General features: G+C 48.3%; 1 protein-coding gene and 1 non-coding gene across 3 annotated transcripts in view; one reads left to right on the top strand and one right to left on the bottom strand.

Moving 5' to 3' along the window:
• PRPF6 (pre-mRNA processing factor 6) overlaps window positions 1-19,265 on the bottom strand; it is a 34,839-nt gene extending 15,574 nt beyond the window's left edge. Inside the window, 10 exon segments of one of the 2 annotated variants that reach the window (NM_001046375.2) lie at window positions 668-786; window positions 4,806-4,968; window positions 5,729-5,885; window positions 6,308-6,402; window positions 11,840-11,995; window positions 12,198-12,374; window positions 12,791-12,869; window positions 15,569-15,687; window positions 17,195-17,363; window positions 19,084-19,251. In NM_001046375.2, the coding sequence (NP_001039840.1) occupies window positions 668-786; window positions 4,806-4,968; window positions 5,729-5,885; window positions 6,308-6,402; window positions 11,840-11,995; window positions 12,198-12,374; window positions 12,791-12,869; window positions 15,569-15,687; window positions 17,195-17,363; window positions 19,084-19,154 (1,305 nt within the window). In that variant the 5' untranslated portion in view covers window positions 19,155-19,251. 2 annotated transcript variants of the gene reach the window in all.
• LOC112449433 (U6 spliceosomal RNA) lies at window positions 14,078-14,184 on the top strand. The gene has a single exon (XR_003038002.1). It is a non-coding gene; the product is annotated as a U6 spliceosomal RNA (small nuclear RNA).
• Window positions 19,266-19,350: the final 85 nt, after the last annotated feature.

Raw genomic sequence — 19,350 nt, forward strand, 5'->3', positions numbered from 1 at the left:
AAGTCAGAGGCACCCTCCACGGGATGCAGCACGAGCTCTCAAGGACCATGTAAACAGGGCCCAGGATCATGTGCGGCAGCACTTCCCGCGCATCCGAAAGCTGTTTGGTTACACTTTTGACTGACCTAGTCTAGTGGCTAGGTGACAGGCCCTCAGTCCCACATTCCAATCACTGGTTAAAGGTACACAGTATTAGGACAGAAGGTGAACAGGACAGGACTGTCACCTCACAAACTGAAAGGGCTCGGGTGTTCAGCTGCCTGGAGTTCTCACACCCCAGCTTTTGATTCTCAACATTTCATCACCAAAAATGTGTATGAGCTCTATTTATTTTTATGTAAATAAATTAAGATTAATTTTGTTTGGAGAATTTCACAACACACATAAGATAATTAAAGACAGGCTGGACATCATAGACCCACGACCAAAAGTCACTTCAGAGAATGCTATGAACCAGAAATTTAAAACTCAAGAAATCCAAGTGGCTCTGAGGCAGAGCCACCCCCAGCTGGGAAAACAAGCACCCCCCTCTCCACCACTTCACCCTCAGGTCCCACTGACGAACCTGGAGCTGAACCAGAAGGACTGCTCCCTGCAGGAGAGTGCTCAGCACAGAGCTCGCCCTGGTGAGCTCAAGGCTCAGGCCCCCTCGGGGTGGGAGACTCACCTCCACGCTGGTGGGGCAGCACTCCACAGCTCGGCTAAGCATGATTCTAGCATCTTCTGGCTCTTCCAGCTCCACAGCCGCCTTCCACAAGCGAACTGAGTTTGGAACATGCTCAAGGGCTGGGAAAGGTCGAACAAGAAACCAGGTCACAGAAAAAGGGACGTGAAAGCAGGACACTGTGTCACAGAGGATGTGGCTCCCAGCACGGCCAGATGGTCTCTGCCCGGGGGACAGGCCTGGACTTCACATGAGTCCCTTGGGTCTAGACAGACACCAGAGAGACCAGTACAGACGCCCTGAATCAGCAAGCAAGGTGGCAGAGAGGGCTGTGCATCATCTCACTCCTGTTCACACTTGAAGATCAGCATCAGAAGACGAGGCACCTGCCACCCAGGAAGGGCCAGCCTTGCAGGCCACTGGTGAGCCATGGGGAAAAAACATGCCAACAACTCTGGGGTCCACGCCTGCCCAGGTAGGCAGAGTAAGGGTCCTCCCTGCGCCCCAGGGGACGCGAGAGCAAAGAACCACGTGCTGCACCCCAGGGTGCGGTGGGGAAAGGGCAGCGAGCAGGAGAGGCCAAGACATCCTGGAGTCCAGAAACTTTCAAATCTCTGTTTAACAAGCACAGCCCTTCCTTCAGATGCAATTTACCAAAAAGGCCAAAACACTAGACAGCTGAACACAAAGCCCCACAGCAAGGCACTGGGGAGGATGAGGCAAGGCCTCTGGCAGCTCCTGGCAGGAGTGACGGTGACTAAGAGCCGATGAAGGCAAGAAGCCAGAACAGCACCCAAAGGAACTCTTCTTTCTAGAAAACACATGGGCCAAGCTCGTGGGAAACAAAGACACTAGATTCCATGATGTAGCATCAGTGGACCTACAGTCTCTCATGTTCCTCCTCCAGTGGAAGCAGCTCCCCTCCCTTACAGGCCTATAAACGGGGCACCCCTTCTTTTCCCCGCTGCAGGCCCTGCAAACGGGTGCCCCTTCTTTCCCACAGCTAAACCAGACTGCAGTGGCTCCAGGTAGCCACACAGCCCCCTGGCTCCTGAGCAGGAAGCAGTACATGCTCAGACGCTCTAGACAACTGGGCTGGAGGAGGGGAGACACCCCAGGACCCCCAGGGCCTACCCCAAGTCAGTTTCAAAGGTTCCCAAGGTCCAGGGCTCATAGGCACCTCCCCACTATGACAAAAAGCAAGCTGCCACTCCAGAACCACCTGCCATGGAAGACAACACCCCAGGCTGGGGCCCAGGCCTCTGCAAGGATCACAGCGCCACCACAGCCTGCAAAAGAGGTGCGGCCAAGGGCTCAGTCCCTGGGCTTCGAAGGCCTGACCACACCCGTCACTCAGTCCAGCACTGGCTGGTGCCAGATGAGGGACCCTCTCAGGAGGCCACATGTGGTGACAGAGGTGCTTCTCACTCTGCCAGGATCCAGGGGCCAGGAGGGCTTCTGACAGGCAAGCAGCCCCGGGCTACATGTCACTGTGCCTGGGGGAACCTGGTCCCTCTCCCCACGCATTGGAACTCGACCATCCAGAGGTCTTGTCCCAAGGGACAATGTCTCCACCAAGATTTGTGGCCACAGTTCTCATACAACGGAGGCTGAGGCTGACCCAGCTCTCAGGCCTCCAGGTATTGCTGGACCAGCCTAGCTGGCAACATGAGCCCTGACCCCTATGGTGAGACCAAGCTACCACCATGTAGGGAGGGGAGACTGAAACCACAGCCCCGGGCATCCTGAGGCCTGGCAGTGCCGTCCCACTTCCCGGAGTGACAGTCACCAGGAAGCAGCCCAAGAAAGCAAGACTACCAAGGGGACAGCCCCTCAGCAGTGATGTCAGAGGAGAAGACCTCCTACCTCGCCTGCCCCTTTTGCAAGGTCACACTGCATTCCAGTGGACCGGGGGTCATTAATTTTACCCAGTGATGGGCATAACACCCAGGGCTGTCCCCACTTCTCAGGAAAGACTGGGAACTCCTCCACTGGCATTTTATCAATAGCCCACAGGACTGGAGCTAAAGCAGACTACCACTGAGCAGTCCAGCTCTCACCCGGGTACTGCCCAGAGACTAGCCACCATGCTGGGTCAAGGTCATCACCAGAAGCTGTGGCCTGCCAGACAGGAAGGGCCGGCCCGGGCAGGAGTGGAGCAGTCTGAATTAAGAGAGCCTGCAGGCCCAGCAAGGGAAATGTGCTGCCGCCCCTGTGCTTACTTGCAAGCTAAGAGTGCACTGTCTCGGGACAAAACCACTTCACACTCCAGGCCTGCATAACCAGCATAGAAACACGGAGCTGACACCTTCATCGTGAGTGCAGCCCATGGGAAGTAGCTGCAGCTGGGCCCACGTGTGTCCTCACGTATGACAACACACAGTTTGAGGTCAAGCACCCGCCCCATGCCACTCAGTCACCTAAGGTCTCAGGCCTCAGAGCAGCACATGAAGCTCAAATTCTCCTAACAGGACCAGGACGCCGGCTGCACTAGCTGAAACCCAGAGCTCACACAGACACTGAGGGCCAGCACACAGTCCACCCCAGTCACTGATGGAAGGAACTGTCCTCAGTCTCCACACATCAGATCCTTCCCACAGCAGCGTCAGGGTTCCCTGGAGCTAAAGCAGGCATCTCCAGCTGTGCCCCCGGCACCTGGAGAAAGAGCACTGTTTGTGGAAACACTCTGATGACGGGTCAAGTCAGGACCATGCCTGCAGAGCAGGGCAGAGGCCAGCTGAGGGTTCTATGCTCTCCCCACTTTGGGGAAGCCTGAGGGAAAGGAGAGCAGGGGGGCCCACTGCCCTCGAGACCCCAGACAGCCTGGAAACCAATCACTCGACACCCCCTGGCGGCCCCCTTCCAGGCCTAGTTCCCTCTCCAAATCTGAAGCCAACTGGAAGTGAACCCAGGTAATCTGGGGGTGAACAGGGAGTGGCCACAAAGCCATCCTGACCATCCATCATGCTGTGGCAGGGGAAATTCAGGAGAGCATTCCTGAACAAATAGTGCTAATTACCCAGAGTTTACTGTGTTTGTCATTAGAGAACTATTTTCCTGGCTGAAAAGGGATGAGCTGATTTTTACAAACCAAGACAGGTGCTAACTTTCCACCCCAGCCTCATTTTAAGTGCAACAGGGCTGCAATCAAGAAACCAGACCCAAGAGAGGACAACACACTGGAGTGTACACATACTCAAGCACATTCAGGGTCACACACAAGGTGGCCACCACCTGGCCCCTATCAAACACAGAGTAAAGCGTCAGAAGCTGCAGTCCACAACCCCAGTGCCTCCGAGGGCTCATGCCAACACACACCTCAGACCACCCACTACAAGCCACCCTCAACTCCATAAAACACACCTATTTTACCCATGTTACAATTCAGGGGGAGCCAGCCATCAGCACAGGCTTACTCCAGGTCAGGCCTCTGACTAGCAGGTGCTGAATCTGGAATGAGTGTCACCAGCAGCACCTCCCCTCAGCTCCAGTCAAGGAGCAACACTGTTCTTTGCTCACTTCTGCAATAATGAAAGACAAACTACCCACAGAAGCTCCGTCTTGGCAGTGATTCCCGGGTGGACTCAGTTTCCCTGATGCGCAAACCGTTCAGTGACATGAGCCAATGGCACATAAACCAACATGCTGCCCTGCAGGAGCGTCACAAGACAGGAAGGAGCTAATTAACGTGCTTCTGTAGTGTGAGCACCCAGGCAGTAAAGACTCAGAACCAAGTGGCACCTCCTCCCTGCCAGGGGCAAGGGACAGTACAGCCAGCACCTATGAAGCTGCTTCAAGCAGCTCCCTCACTTGGCACAGCGGGCCCACAGTGTGGCCCACCGGGGACACAGAGCAACTGCCCCCACGCAAGGTCATGTAGCAGGAAGTGGCAGGTGTGAGGTCCCAGCCCAAGCACCGCAACCAGAAGTTTCCCTGAAGACTGTCCAAGGGCGGGACCAACATAGCCTGAAATAAAGCCTGAAAAACATCCACCACTCTCGAACCCTTCCAGCAGAGCCTGAGCAGAGCAGTGGCGAGGCAGCTCCCTTGGCCAGCACCGGGGCAGGGAGGCAGCACCCCTTCACCTTCGGGGATGCAGCTCGGCAGCACCACTCCTGCCAGGCCCCTAAGGGAAGCTCACCTTTACGAAGAACCCGCTTTTTGGCACGGATGTCTGTTTCCAGCTCTGCTGCTCTGATGTAAATCCTAACGGACTGTGGGAGGTGACGGACAGCTTGGGCCACCACGGCCTTGGCTGTGTCCCCAGGCTGCAGCCTGGCTGCCTCCAGCCATACATCCTCACTCTGTGGGACAGAAGAGCAGGTTGGTGAGGTATGTCAGGCTGGCCAGGTGGTAGGCACCCCTGAAGGACACACACAAGTCTCAGAAACAGGAGGGGCTGCGTTCATCAGACCCATAGGCACGCCTGCCCCAGAGACCCCCTGAAACCCCTACACGTGGGAATGTGACTACAGCACACCTGTGCATGGGAAAGACACATCACCACACTGTGAGGTGAGGACAGCCAGCCCTCTGGGTAAGAAGTCACCCCATGGACAAGGTGGGGACACACAGGCAGGCGGTCATGTATCTGCTGGGGAGTTTCGGATCAATGCTCATGTCTGGGGGAAGAATTCACAAGATGCCTCTCACTGTCAGGGTGCCCCAGCCTTCACAGTCAGCCTGTAGTCCTGAGGGTCTCAGGATTTTCTAGAGCTGATCATCATGGCCCCTGTGAGGCCCACATCATCACGGCCCCTGTGAGGCCCACCTCCAGGTTCTGACATCAGGAAGGGGGAAGGGCTGACCAGTCTTGCTATCTATCATTAAGGTCATCTGTTGAACAAGTGGCAGTCAAGTTTTCACTCCAAGTAAAAATTACCAGGAAAAGCCCTTTCCTGCTTTTTCCCCCTCCTCCCCCCTCCCCGTCCCACTGCCTGGAGCTTCAACACCAAAAGGGGGCAAAGAATCCCCTCTAAGTCCAGCTCACTTCCACAGCGTCTGGCGCAGCCTAGATGCCAAGGCCCCTCAAGGGTGTGGTGCAACCTCAGGGAGGGTCCCTACCTTGGGGCACATCTCCGTCCCCTTCATGATGAGGTTCCGAGCCACTTGCAGCTTGCCAGTGACTTCTTCCAGGCGGGCTGATGCAATCCAGGCTGGCGGGTGGTGAGGGTTTGTCTCCCGAACAGACTTGAGGAGCAATCTTGCCTTCTTGATGTCACTGTGCAGGCAAGAAAGCACAGGGTCAGACTGCCACGTGTTGTGTATGGGCCTGGCCAGAGGAGGCACCCCCATGGACACAACATCCAACTGTCATATCAGATGTCCTTGGTGACAAAACCAAGTGAGAACTTGGTCGGCACCCTCCCAAGCCTACTGCACCTCCATGCACACAGGCACCAAGCACCAGGACTAGGTCAGAAGCATGGGAGACTATTAGCAAACTGCTCCCTAGTTTGGCATACACATAGGTTTTGAATGTTACCTGTTACAAATTTAACATCCACATACTTTGAATGGAAAATCAATCAATCCCACTCTTTCTTAGAATAGCCACATTTTGGCTGCATATTTTTCAAATAAAATCCAATACGTTCCCAGGAACCTGAGCCTACCCAGCCATCAGCCCTCCGGGGTACTCACTTGATGTCCCCTCCGTGGGTCGGAATCATGGAATTCAAATCCGTCAGATAGCCTTTGGGGTCGACCACAGTCTGCCCACTCACTGAGTCAGACACCTACAAGACAGGCCAAGCCCAGTTGGTTGGACAGAGCCAGGAATGCCTAGAACGAAGTCCTTGGAGGGTCCCTAAACCCCTTCCCATAATCCCAACTATCAGTGGACACAGAAACTTTTAAAGAAAGAAAACAACTTACTCAAACAATAGTTTGTAATAATAATGAGCAAATTTCACCTACACAGAACAAAAACTTACATTAAAAAAAGGAAACCATAAAGTCCCAGGGGGAAAACCCAACTGAACATGAGGCCATCCAAGAATAAGTGAAACCCAGGAGTCAAGAGTTCTTTACATTTTCACACAGCAATTCACTGTAGTATTCTCTCAAGTTGTGAGTCACAAGGGACTTTCCTGGTGGTCCAGTGGCTAAGGCTCCACACTGCCAATGCAGGGGCCGGGGTTCAATCCCTGGTCAGACAACTAGATCCCACAGGCTGCAACTAAGACCTGGCACAGCCAAAAAATTAATTAATTGTTTTTAAAAGCTGTGAGTCTTAAAGTTGCCATGACAACCACACACACACACACACACACACACACACACACACACACACACGAGCCTGGGTAAAAAATTACCAAAATTGCAGCAAGACAGGAAAAGAATGAAAGGAAAAGTGATACGAAAGAAAAAATAAAACTCCCTTTGTTTGCAGGTAACTTATGCAATAAGAAGGAAAAAATCAAACTCCCTTCATTTGTAGGTAATGGATTATCTAATACCTATCGCTATCCCACACACCAGCAGGGAAAACTCGGAATCTAAAAGTAAAAACAACAATACTTAGAGGAGCACCCAAAACTGTGAAACCCAGTGCACCCTTACCACAGGTTTGAACTACATGGGTCCACTTACACTTGGATTCTCCCCCTCAGCACGTACCAGAGTGCTATGCAGTTTGCAGCCAGCTGAACCCACTGCCGCGGGACCACCCATATGGACAGTCCTTGAGTGCACACAGGCCAATGCCCCTAAACCCCACAAAGTTCAGGGTTAATAGTACCTAGACAATTAATCTAACAAATACGTACAAGACCTATAAGAAGAAAACTACAAAATCTTAATGAATGGAATCAAACACTAAATCAATGGAGAGAGTCTTCGTGCTCACGTCAGAAAGCTTAGTGCTGTCACTCGATGTCAGTTCTTCCCACCTTGATTTGGAGATTCAACGTGTCCCCAGTCGAAATCCCCGCAAGTTACCTGCGATACCGACAAGCTGATTCTAAAGTTTACATGGAGAGGAGGTAAGAGATCCAGAGCAGCCAATGCAACATCAAAGCAGAAGAACAAACCTGGAGAATACAACCCAACTTAGAGACTTCTTATAAAGATACAGTAATGACGACAGTGTGGAAATGGGGAAAAAAAGACAAATTGGTCAACAGAACAGAGAAGCCAGAAATAGTTCCACACAAGTTCAGCCAACAACGTCCAACAAAGGAGCAAAGGCAACACAATGTAGAAAGAATCTTTGTTGACAAATGGTACGAAACAAGTGGACACCCACATGCAAACATGAACTGAAGGGCTTCCCTTGTGGCTCAGTGGTAAACAATCAGCCCCAATGCAGAAGACTCGGGTTTGATCCCTGATCCGGGAAGATTCCACATGCTTCCACTAAGCCTGCGCACCACAACTACTGAGCCTGTGCTCTAGAGCCCAGGAGCTGCAGCTACTGAGCCAATGTGTCACAACTGCTGAAGCCTGAGCATCCTAAAGCTTGTGCTTGACAATAGAAGCCACTGCAATGAGAAGCCTGTACACCACAACTAGAGAAAAGCCTGAGCAGCAACAAAGACAGAGCATAGCCAAAAATTAATTAATTAAAAAACAAAACATAAACTGAGACAGATTTTTACACTCTTTACAAAAGTTAACTCAAAAGGAACCACAGAATTTCCCTGGTGGTCCTGACTCTGGTTAAGAGGTTAAGACTCTGCACTTCCAATGTAGGGGACATAGGTTTGATCCCTGGTCAGGGGACTAAGACCTGATATGCCACATGAGGCAGCTAAAAAAATTTTTTTAATTTAATTAAGAAGTAAATTAGAAATTAGTATGCTATATGCAGTTTAAGTTTTTAAAAAAGAAGGGGGAATTACAGACTTTTAAATAAGATGCAAAACTATAAAACTCGTAGACAATAACATAGGAGAAAACGGACATGACCTGAGATTTAGCAATGACCTTTTTAGATACCACATAAAAGGCACAATTCATGACAGGAAGAACTGATAAGCTGGACTTCATCAGAATTAAAAATTTCTGTCTGTGAAAGACACTTGAAAGAGAATGAAGACAGGCCACAGCCAGGAGAAAACATTTAGAGGGGACATATCGGATAAAGAATTGTTATCTAAAATATAAAGAAAACTCTTAAAACTCAACAGAACAAACCACCCAGGGAACTTCCTGGCAGTCCAGTGGTCAGGTCTTAGTGCTTTCACTGTCAAAGGCCCAGGTTCAATCCTTGGAGGGGGAAACAATTGTGGAACTATTTCTGGCTTCTCTGTTCTGTTGACCAATTTGTCTTTTTTTCCCTATTTCCACACTGTCGTCATTACTGTATCTTTATAAGAAGTCTCTAAGTTGGGTTGTATTCTCCAGGTTTGTTCTTCTGCTTTGATGTTGCATTGGCTGCTCTGGATCTCTTACCTCCTCTCCACGTAAGCCACACAGCACAGCCAAAAAAACAAGTTCTTGAAAAAAATGGGCCAATGACTTGAACAGACATCTCTCCAAAAAGGAGATACAAATGACCAACAAGCACACGAAAAGATGTTCAACATCATGAATCAGGGAAATGCCAGTGAAAACCACAATAAGCTACCACCTCACACCCATGAGGACAGCTACTAGGAAAATGTCAGAAAATAACCAGTGTTGTCGAGGATGCAGACAAACTGGAGCCCTTGCACAGTGGTGGCCTGCTGGAAAACGGTATGGAGGTTCTTCAAAAAAGTAAACCGAGAATTAACACACGATCCAGAAATCCCACTTCTGAGTTTATACTAAAAGAAAGTAAAAACAGGGACCTGAACAGGTACACCAAGGCTCATAGCAGCAATTGTCACAATTGCCAAAAGGCAGAAGTGTCATGACAGATGAAGAGTAAACAAAATGTGGTTTATACATACATACAATGGAGTACCATTCAGCTTTTTTTTTTTTAATATTTATTTTTTATTTATTTACTTGGCTGCACCAGGTCTTAGTTGTGGCACCCGGGATCCTCAATCTTCATTATGGCAGGCAGGACCTTTAATTGCGGCATGTAGGATCTAGTTGCCTGACTACGGATGGAACCTGGGCCCCCTGCATTGACAGCTCAGAGTCTTAGCCACTGAACCACCAAGGCAGTCCCTCACTCAGCTTTAAAAAGCAAGAAAATCCTGACACCTGCTACAACATGAATGAGCCTTGAGGACACAAATGAAGCTAAGTGAAATAAACCAATCACTAAAAGTCAGTCACTATATGAACCTATTCACCAGGTTTCAGAGTAATCACTTCAGATAGAACATAGGATGTGGGCCAGGGGATGGGGAGTGAGAGGCTCAGTTTGGGAAGAAGAGAAAGTTCTGAGATGATGGCGGTGATGGGGCACAATATGGATGTACTCAATGCCCCTGAGGGCATTTAAAATTGGTTAAAACTGGAACTTCCCTGGTAGTACAGTGGATAAGAATCTGCCTGCCAATGCAGAGGAGATGGGTTTGACCCCTGGTTCAGGAAGATTCCACATGCCGTGGAGTAACTACGCCTGTGCACCCAAACCTGTGCTTTGTAACAAGAGAAGCCACTGCAATGACGCCTGAGCCCCGCAATGAAGAGTAGTCCCCACTTGCTGCAACTAGAGAAAGCCCACGCACAGCAACTAAGACCCAACACAACCAAAAAAATTTTTAACGATTGCAACTATAAATTTTTATCTTAAAAAAATATTTTAGGGACTCTCTCTCCCGCGTGCGTACGCTCTTTTCTCTCTCTCTCTCTCTCTCCTGCTATCTTCTAAATAAAATAGAGCTGTAACACTGAAAAAAAAAAAAAAAAATATTTTAGCACAAAAAATTACAATAAAGCTTCTTTTAAAAAAAAATCCCATATTTTACACACAACAATAAACAACAAACTAAATCCATGGAACATAAATGACACTCAGTTTCACCACGAACAAGTATGCAGAGTAAGTGGAGGCTCTTGAAGGGACAGGCTTTGCCCCTCAGACAGGCAAAGACAGAGGTCAGCTCCTCCATGTTGCTGAATGCAAGATATCCTGACTCTGAGACACACTTTGGCACCTAAGTGGAAATATGCCAATCTAACAATGCCACTTTAAAAATACTATTTTTAAAACGTTTAAAAAATGTTCACCTAAATCTGCAAAGACAGAAGCACGAGGAGCTCATCAAAACATAGTCTGTGATCACAAAAATGTAGAAACCACCCAAAGGATCTATCAGTCAAAGACTAAACCATGATACTCATAGTGAACTACTTTCCAGTCTATAAACACGTATTTAGCAATACAAAAATGTGCAATTTTTTTGATCAGTAAGCTGTTTTTCTCCTATAGAATATTTGCTCACTATAAAAACTCAAGTATAGCAAAAGCTCAATTTAAATTTAAAAATTTCACACTGCATCAACAGGAATGGCTGAGGAGTTCACTCTGCTGTTTTTATGTTTCTCAGTATGTGTGAGTCTTTTCTGTAAAAATGTTAAACAAAAAGTGTTCCCAGTGGTGTGGGTGTGCAGATCCATCTGTGTGGGTTCACTCTCTTCAACACACACACTACTCTGGGTCTGGTTTTCATGAGCATGACAACTCCTTCCTCATTTGCAGATTGTTTTGACTTTATGGTGCTTTCTGTCATGCAAAAGTTTTTAATCTGTACATAGTTAAATGTGAAAGCACTGTCCTTCACTGTTTCTGACAAGAATGTCATAAGGTGAAAGGGTCTTTATCCAGCCAAGGTTTTCTGGAGCCAGGAGCCAAGCACACACCCCATAAGGACACAACCACTCACTCAGGTGTGGGAGGGACACCCACGTTCAATTTTCACATAAAGAGGGAAGGGCATTAAGTGACATCAACACTGAGCACGTGGCTTATCGTGAGTGCATGTCTGGGCTGCTCCTCAGGCAGCCCCGTTACCTGCCACAGACCCCAGGCCCCGAGGGAGCAGGAGAAGCACACCAGGCAGCCCTCTGCTGCTGGCGCCGAGTGCAACACACCTGGACCCACCCCAGAGGACCAGCCTGGGGCAGAATCCTACCACTCTGTGTAACTGGACACATCACAGGTCTGTTTAACACATGACAAAGCACTTCAAAAGGTGAACTTTTCACAAATGTATATAAATTTAATAAGCAAAACCAAAATTATTTAATATAATCTATAGGAAAATAATGCACGACACAAGCTCTCACCTGGCTCAGCCGCATGTCCATCAAAGTGTTCCTGGCTTGGCCAATCTTCCTCATGTCCAGCTCACCTGTGCCAGGTGTCATCAACCCAGGTGTCATCCCACCCGGGTATGGGGTGTTCAGTCCGCCTGGATAGGGTGTGTTCAGGCCTCCAAATTGCTGGGGGAGAAAGGACAAAAGGCTGGCCTGCATTTTCATGCATTTCATTCTCATCTCTCCAAAGTCTTTCCACTGGAGCCAAACATCTGAACTGTCAGACGCACTCAAGCCCCTGCCCCTCCCACTCCCACCCACTGCTCCCACCACTGGTGTGTGTGACCACACGGAAGGAGCCCTGTCCACTGTCTCTGTGGAGGCTCACAGTTTGCCGGGGATCCACCGAAGTGTGGTTCTCTCCAGTCTGTAAATGTTTGGCGAAGAAACTGTCGGGAACTGGGGTCAGCTTCTCATAGCGGGGATTCCGCTGGCGTTTGTTTCTGGCGTCGCCAACCTCAGGGATGCTTAGCCACTCTTCTTCTGTGACTTCTGCCAGTTTCCTCTGGAAACACCAGGCCCCCCAAAACATTAATTTCACAGGCACCAGAAAAACTACTTTCTTCTGACCCCTATCACCCAAACACGGTGCCTGAAGGAAGGGCTCTGACGCAGACATATTTCTCTACTTCACTTAGAAAAATCAATCTGTTGGATCTGCTCTGTTTCACTCAGATGTAAGTTGTTCTGTCAAAGCCCAGAGGACAGGCTCAGAAAACCTGACATCTAAATGACACCGCTACAAAGTTACAAGAAAATCAGCCCCTCTGTCCCAGCTGCTCTGGTGAGGAGCCTTCTGCAAGCAGGGCCCTTCTCCCACCCTCTGAACAAAACACAGAGCAGAGCTTCATCACTGAGCCCCACAGGCTCTGTTCTCTGCTGGGAAGGGCGTGGGGAACAGCAGGTCACCCGTCTGCTCACTTTGAGATCTGAGAACTGTTGCTGAATTTTGGGACGCTCCATACGATATTTCTCAATTTCTTCTTTCTCCCTTTGCTCCCTAGAAATAAAATGTGTGTACACATTAGAAATCCGGGATGTCTATTCTGAAACAAATCACTTTATTATCCTTCCTAATTAAATCACCAACAAGAGTAATTTCACACACTAAGCAGCTAAATCAAATCTGTTTTAAGGCAACAATGGACACATGCACAATAACTCAATTTGCTACCTGATAAAAACTAAAGACTTGTCTTATTACAATAAACACCTGCATCTGACACAAGTATGTGCTGTGCTGTGCTTAGTTGCTCAGTCATGTCCGACACTTTGTGACCCCATGGGCTGCAGCCCACCAGCCTCCTTTGTCCGTGGGGATTCTTCAAGCAAGAATACTGGAGTGGGTTGCCATGCCCTCCTTCGTGACACAAGTATATTTACTGCTTTAAAATTCTATAAAGTCTCAAAGGTAGGGCCATCTTACGATACTTATCTCAGGAGGAAAGATGAACCACAGTCCTAGCTGCCCATCCTAATGGGTTCCTGGTGACTCAGGCCAGGCTGATGTGAACCCAGAGAGCAGTGGGCAACGACAACAAAGAGTCAATCAAGTGGGCTAAACCAGAGGGACGCCAGTCCAGTGGTAACGACTTCACAACACTGAGATTCACACTTTCCTCCATAAGGTTAGATAGGAATCTGAATGTACACTGACGAATGACGTGCTTGGAAAGACAAAAACCTCTTTGTGGACCAGAGACAGTCCATCATCACAGCTCGTGGTTTTCTGGCCATCAACATTCCATGTGATTTGAACCAAACCTGGGGCTCCAACTTCTAATCCACCAGAAGCACTGACAGGGCAACAAAAGGCACCCTAAGGAACTGGGCAGTCATTCAGTAAAGGGGTGGGGTGGGGTGTGTGTGCCTAGGGGACGTGCCCAAGAAGCGGTTCTGACTATCCTGATTGGGAAAGGCAGTATGATGATAACCAGCTATCAGGTTAACAAAGATGGACCACTCAGTGCCAGGACAAACTGACCTGAAAGGACCCAGCAAAGCCCACCTGCAGAAGCAGGCCAAGCAAGTGCACAAACTGAACAGTGCAGGCTATGTGGCCTAAAGTTACTTAATACAACTTTCTGAATATATACATGTCACTCAAGTTTTCTTAAATGAACGAATTCCAGAAAATAAAAACCACTTATTTACAATACATATAAACTCAGGCACATTAAAGAATGTGCTTTTAAAAAAACTCCCTTGGTGCTCACTTCAGCAGCACATACACTAAAATTGGAACAATACAGAGAAGACTAGCATGGCCCCTGCATAAGGATGGGGCTTCCCAGGGGGCGCAGTAGTCAAGAATCTGCCTGCCAACGCAGGAGACACGAGAGACACGAGTTTCATCCTGGGGTTGAGAAGATCCCCTGGAAGAGAAATTGGCAACTCACTCTAGTATTCTTGCCTGGAAAATTCCTGGACAGAGAAGCATGGCGAGCTACTGCCCATGGGATCGCAAAGAGTCAGACACGACTGAGCACACACGTATGCATTCATGCGTGTGCTATCATGACACACAAATTCGCGAAGTGTTCCATATTTTTGTATTGTCGTATGGCAGAAACCAACACAACACTGTAAACCAATTTTCCTCCAATTAAAATATAAATTAAAAAAATAATGATATTCTTGATTAAAAAAACTTCTCTGAAAAACAGAAGTTCACGCCTCTAATAAGATCTCCAAAAAATTAAAAATTCTACATATGAGAAGTAAGAGAACTCTATGTTTAATGAGCAGTAGAAATAAAAAAGTAAACAAAATGTTACCTGTCACCTTCCAGGCTTATGAATAAACATTACCCTTTTACCTAAACTTAAACCCTCTGTCCTAATATTCCACAGTGAGAATGCATTCTTTATGTAGTAAAAAATAAAAAAAATTTATAAAGCAATAAAACTTATTTTAATAAGCAATAAAACTTATTATAGTCCTGTGTTTACTTTGCATAAATTTCCCCAGTAAACGACAAGGAACCAGAAAGCTGCCACTGAGGTAACATCAAGGACAGACATGCCAGCCCAAGATCAGTGTTAAACACCCACCTGAGCTACCAGAGGGAAAACAGGAGGGCCCTGTGGTGGGGCAGGGAGAGGGTGGGTCTTACCTAAGCCTGCCTGAGCCTCTTGCCCTCCAGCTCACTGCAGTCTGTCCCTACCAGCCCAGTCCAACAACAAGATGAGCAACAAGACTCTCCAGACACAGCTGCCTGCCCACAAGGATTTCGATGGTCATTTGCTATCTTCGGTGAATCTCCAAATTACTTAATATATATTCATCAATATCACTACACCCATTTCAAAGATGGTAAACCCAATGCACAGTCAGAATAATCCCCCCAGTTCTGTGGATTTCCAGAAAGTCAAACAAGGAGTTCCTAAGCTCTCCACTCTAGTCCCTAGGCCCTGAGGCTACTGGGAAACAGTCACAGACCGAGCCCCAGGCAACCTCAAAGCTGAGCAGACAGATGTCCTATTCTTGCAACTTTTCTCCAAGTCTGAAATAAATCAAAGCTTTTTTCAGACTTCCGCAGCAGTCCAGTGGTTAGGGCTCCACACTTCCACTGCAGGGGTCACAGGTTCAATCCTGTTGGGGAACGAAGATCCCACATGCTACACAGTGCGCCTAAAAACAAACACATTTCCCCCCTCAAGTTAGATAAACAGAGTGAAGACTAATAATCTGTCTTACCTTCTCTCCTTCCTTCTTTCATCCATCCTTTTATCCAGGGCTGCATAGATAGCATCTGCTTCCTCATCGTCTTTTTCATAGGGCCCACTTGAGAAGAGACTTCCAGCATAGCCGTTAAACTGAGAACCAAACAACATTCTTAGAGGAGCGGCTTTTCCTCCAATACAACCCCTACTGGCAGCAACAGAACACATCTAGCTGCAAAATGCAAGCTCAACAAGTTTTTTTCAAGCAGTTAAACCCAAATTGAAGGATAACAAAATAGCTGATGAGTACTCTTCAAAATTGTCAAGGGCATGCAAGAGAGTGTATCTACACGAATCAAAGGAGACTAAGAGACACAAGATGCAGAGTGGGATCCTGGATCGGATCCTAGGCAGGAGTAGGACACAGGTGGAAAAACCAGGGGAACTGAAGTAAGATTTATAGGTTAATAGTGCTGTGCCAATGTTAATTTCCTGGTTTCAATAATAGTTCTAGGATGCATAGAAAACTAAATTCAATATCCTGGGATAAACCATAATGGAAAAGAATATAAAAAAGAATGTATATAAGTGTATAACTGAATCACTTTGCTGTACAGAAGAAATACAGTATTGTAAATCAGCTATACCTTAAAATAAAAATGAAAATAAAAACAAATAAATAAGAACTTAAAAAAATAAAAATAGGGCTTTCCCTGGTGGTCCAGTGGTTTCCAATGCACCCCCAAGCAGGGGGTGCTGGTTCAGTCCCTGGTTGGGGAACTAAGATCACACACACCATGCTGCACAACCAAGAATAAATAAGTAAATTTTTTAAAAACACAGTAATAGTACTAGGGATATGTAAGATGAGGAGAAACTTGTGAAGGGTATGCAGGAAGTCTCCATACTATTTTTGAAACATCTCTATAACTTTAAATTATTTCAAAATTAAATTTTTATTTTTTTAATTCAAAATTAAAATTTTAAAAACCTTTTCCTCTGAGGAAAAATAACATCTATTGTAATATATCTATAGAAAACCTCCTAGACCAAATAAGAATTAACTAAGAAGATGAGAACTAATGCAAAGGAAGACAAACATTACCACCAATTCCACTTATAATTCCCCTCATCAGGGCTTTCCTGGTGGTTCAGTGGTGAAGAATCCACATGCCAATGCAGGTGACATGGGTTTAATCCCTGATCCAGAAGATCCCACATGTCTCAGAACAAGCAGCCCATGCATAACTCTTAAGCCTGTGCTGGAGAGCCCAGGAACCGCAACAGCTGAAGCCACCACAATGAGAAGCCCTCCCACTGCAACTGGAGAGTAGCCCCTGCTTGCCACAACTAAAGAAAGTTCGTGCAGCAATGAAGACCCAGTACAGCCCCACAAAAAAGAGTAAGAAAAATTAGTTTAAGAAAAAAAAATTTTCATCTTTAAAGACCAGCCGAGATACGTCAATGTGACAGTTCTAATATTAGCAAGTGCATCTCTTCTGAAGCAACCACAAAAGAGCACATTTCGTTGTATTTGTCCTGCTCCCCCTCACACTCTGTACATGCTGTCCCCTAACCTTGAGTAGCTGAAACAGTCAATATACCTGTTACTCCAAGCCCCTCATCAAATGCCCACAGCACAGTGTCCCACATAAGTCACCTCATCATAATTGGTGTCATTAAGATCCTCATCATCGTCATCGGCAGCCTGGCTCTTCTTCATCTGGTCCCCGACAGTCCTCTTGCCTGGGGGCGCATGGCGGTCATCCACAGGATCGTTGGCATCCCGAGCAGGTCCGATGTCTGAGCGAGTGGTAAAACCAGTGGCGCTGCAGGAAACCCCAAGGGGCCCATTTATCCTGTGCCAAGACGCTTCACAGCTGTCACCTAATGACACCTAACTCCTCTGGGAAATCTTCAAAGAGCCCGGAGACAGTGAACTCCATACAGCTTTGCTCTCACACACCGCCTGTCTGCCCTCTTCAGGAGAGAAACCTAAGGAAGTTCCGAGATTCGCCTGGGCACCAGACCTCCCTGCTTCTAGGTCCCAGCCTCCCATTTCCAACAGCCTGCCAATCAGCCCTCTCTCCCAATCCACCAGGTCCTCGATCCAATGTGGCCCAGTCGGAGTTCCTCCTCTGTGCCCACCCTACAGCTGCTCAGGGCTGTTTCAGTCAATGGTGACAGTGCTCCCCCAGGCACCACAGCATCAACTTTGCTTCCTTCTCCCTCCCATCTCATTAGAAAATACCCTGATGCTGGGAAAGATTGAAGGCAGGAGGAGAAGGGGACGATAAGAGGATGAGATGGCATCCTGAGGTTGGATGGCATCTCTGACTCAATGGACATGAGTTTGAGCAAGCTCCGGGAGATGGTGAAGGACAGGAAAGCCTGGCGTGCTGCAGTCCACGGAGTGGCAGAGTTAGACACGACTGAGCAACTGAACAACAACCCTCCCATCTGTCTCCAAATTCTACAGGCTCTACCGCCAAAATCCCTCCTCCCATTCTGGCTACCTCCACATGTAACTCTCCTTCTGCTTCAAAGCAGCTCTGAGCACAGTATACTGAGGCATCTGCCTCACTAATGCCTACAGGGGCTCTAGTCCCTCTGCTCCTGCAGTTCCACCCACACAGATTCCTCGCAATTTCCTCTTCTTCCTCCACACTTCATCTTCTTTCTCAACTGCCCAACACACAATGGGTCAGTTTCTTGTTTGACCCTGCCACAACTGTACACCCTTACATCCTACTTCTAAACTTGGTTCGGATGTTGGTGGCCGGAATCCCAGAGTTGTAAATCTCTTTCTCTTTATGTACTTATTTACACAAATACCTCATCTCTCCTGTTAAACTGCAAGTCCACTGAAAACGCTGTCAATTATCTTAGACTTATGTGTGCCCCGGATTCTAACGTGCATAACGCTGGACATAATAGTCGCAACAAGAGAAACCCAATAGTCTTCTTGACCAAATGAGTAACAAACAAATAGGATGATGATTGCTCATTTATTCAACAATATACGGTAGGCACCTGACTTGGGGGACGCAGTCCCAAGGCTCACCAATGCCACCCCTACTTACCCTGGGGGAGTAGAGTCTGAAGAAGCAGTAATACGACCAGCAGCACCTCAGAGGTGAATGAGGTACCACGGGGAGCGGCCACACAGAGGACTTCAGCCCGACTCGTGGGGAGAAAATCTGTCACGCTCAAGACAGGGCTGGGAGGTCTGAATGGCCTAGGAGTTAAAGTAGCCATGGTGCTCCGACTACAAGACGGGGACTCGCGACCTCGCCACTGCAGCTAGCAAGACAGTGCTACTATCCACCCTGGGGACTGAAACCAGGCTCAGAGCCGGCGCACCAACTCCAACTGTCCCGCCACCTCGGGGCAGACAACCTCCCTCGGGTCCGCCCTAATCCAACGCGCTGTTCTTCCCACAAGGATCGGACTGACCCCAAACTATCCCTGCTCTCGTCCTCCGTCGCCGTCGGCGAGCGCCCCGACCCAGGCCCCTTCCCTCAGCGCGCGGCCCGCTCCAGGCCTCACCCTCGGCCCAGCCCCGGCACGTAGCCGAGAGGGGCGGGCATGCCCAAGAACGGCTTCTTCTTCTTGTTCATGGCGCCGGTGACACCAAAGGCCAAGAATGTAAAAGACCCTGGCCGCAACCAGAAGCGAAACAGTACAAAACTCTTTAAGTTCCGCCGCAGGAAGCAATTGCCGCCTGCGTCACCCGTGCCCCGGAAGCAGCGCGCCCCGTAAAGACGCAGCCCCGCCCACCGTGGATTCCCCGGGCGGAAGTTCACGAAACAAGAC

This window comes from Bos taurus, chromosome 13, assembly GCF_002263795.3.
Source record: "Bos taurus isolate L1 Dominette 01449 registration number 42190680 breed Hereford chromosome 13, ARS-UCD2.0, whole genome shotgun sequence".
Taxonomy (NCBI): Eukaryota; Metazoa; Chordata; class Mammalia; order Artiodactyla; family Bovidae; genus Bos; species Bos taurus.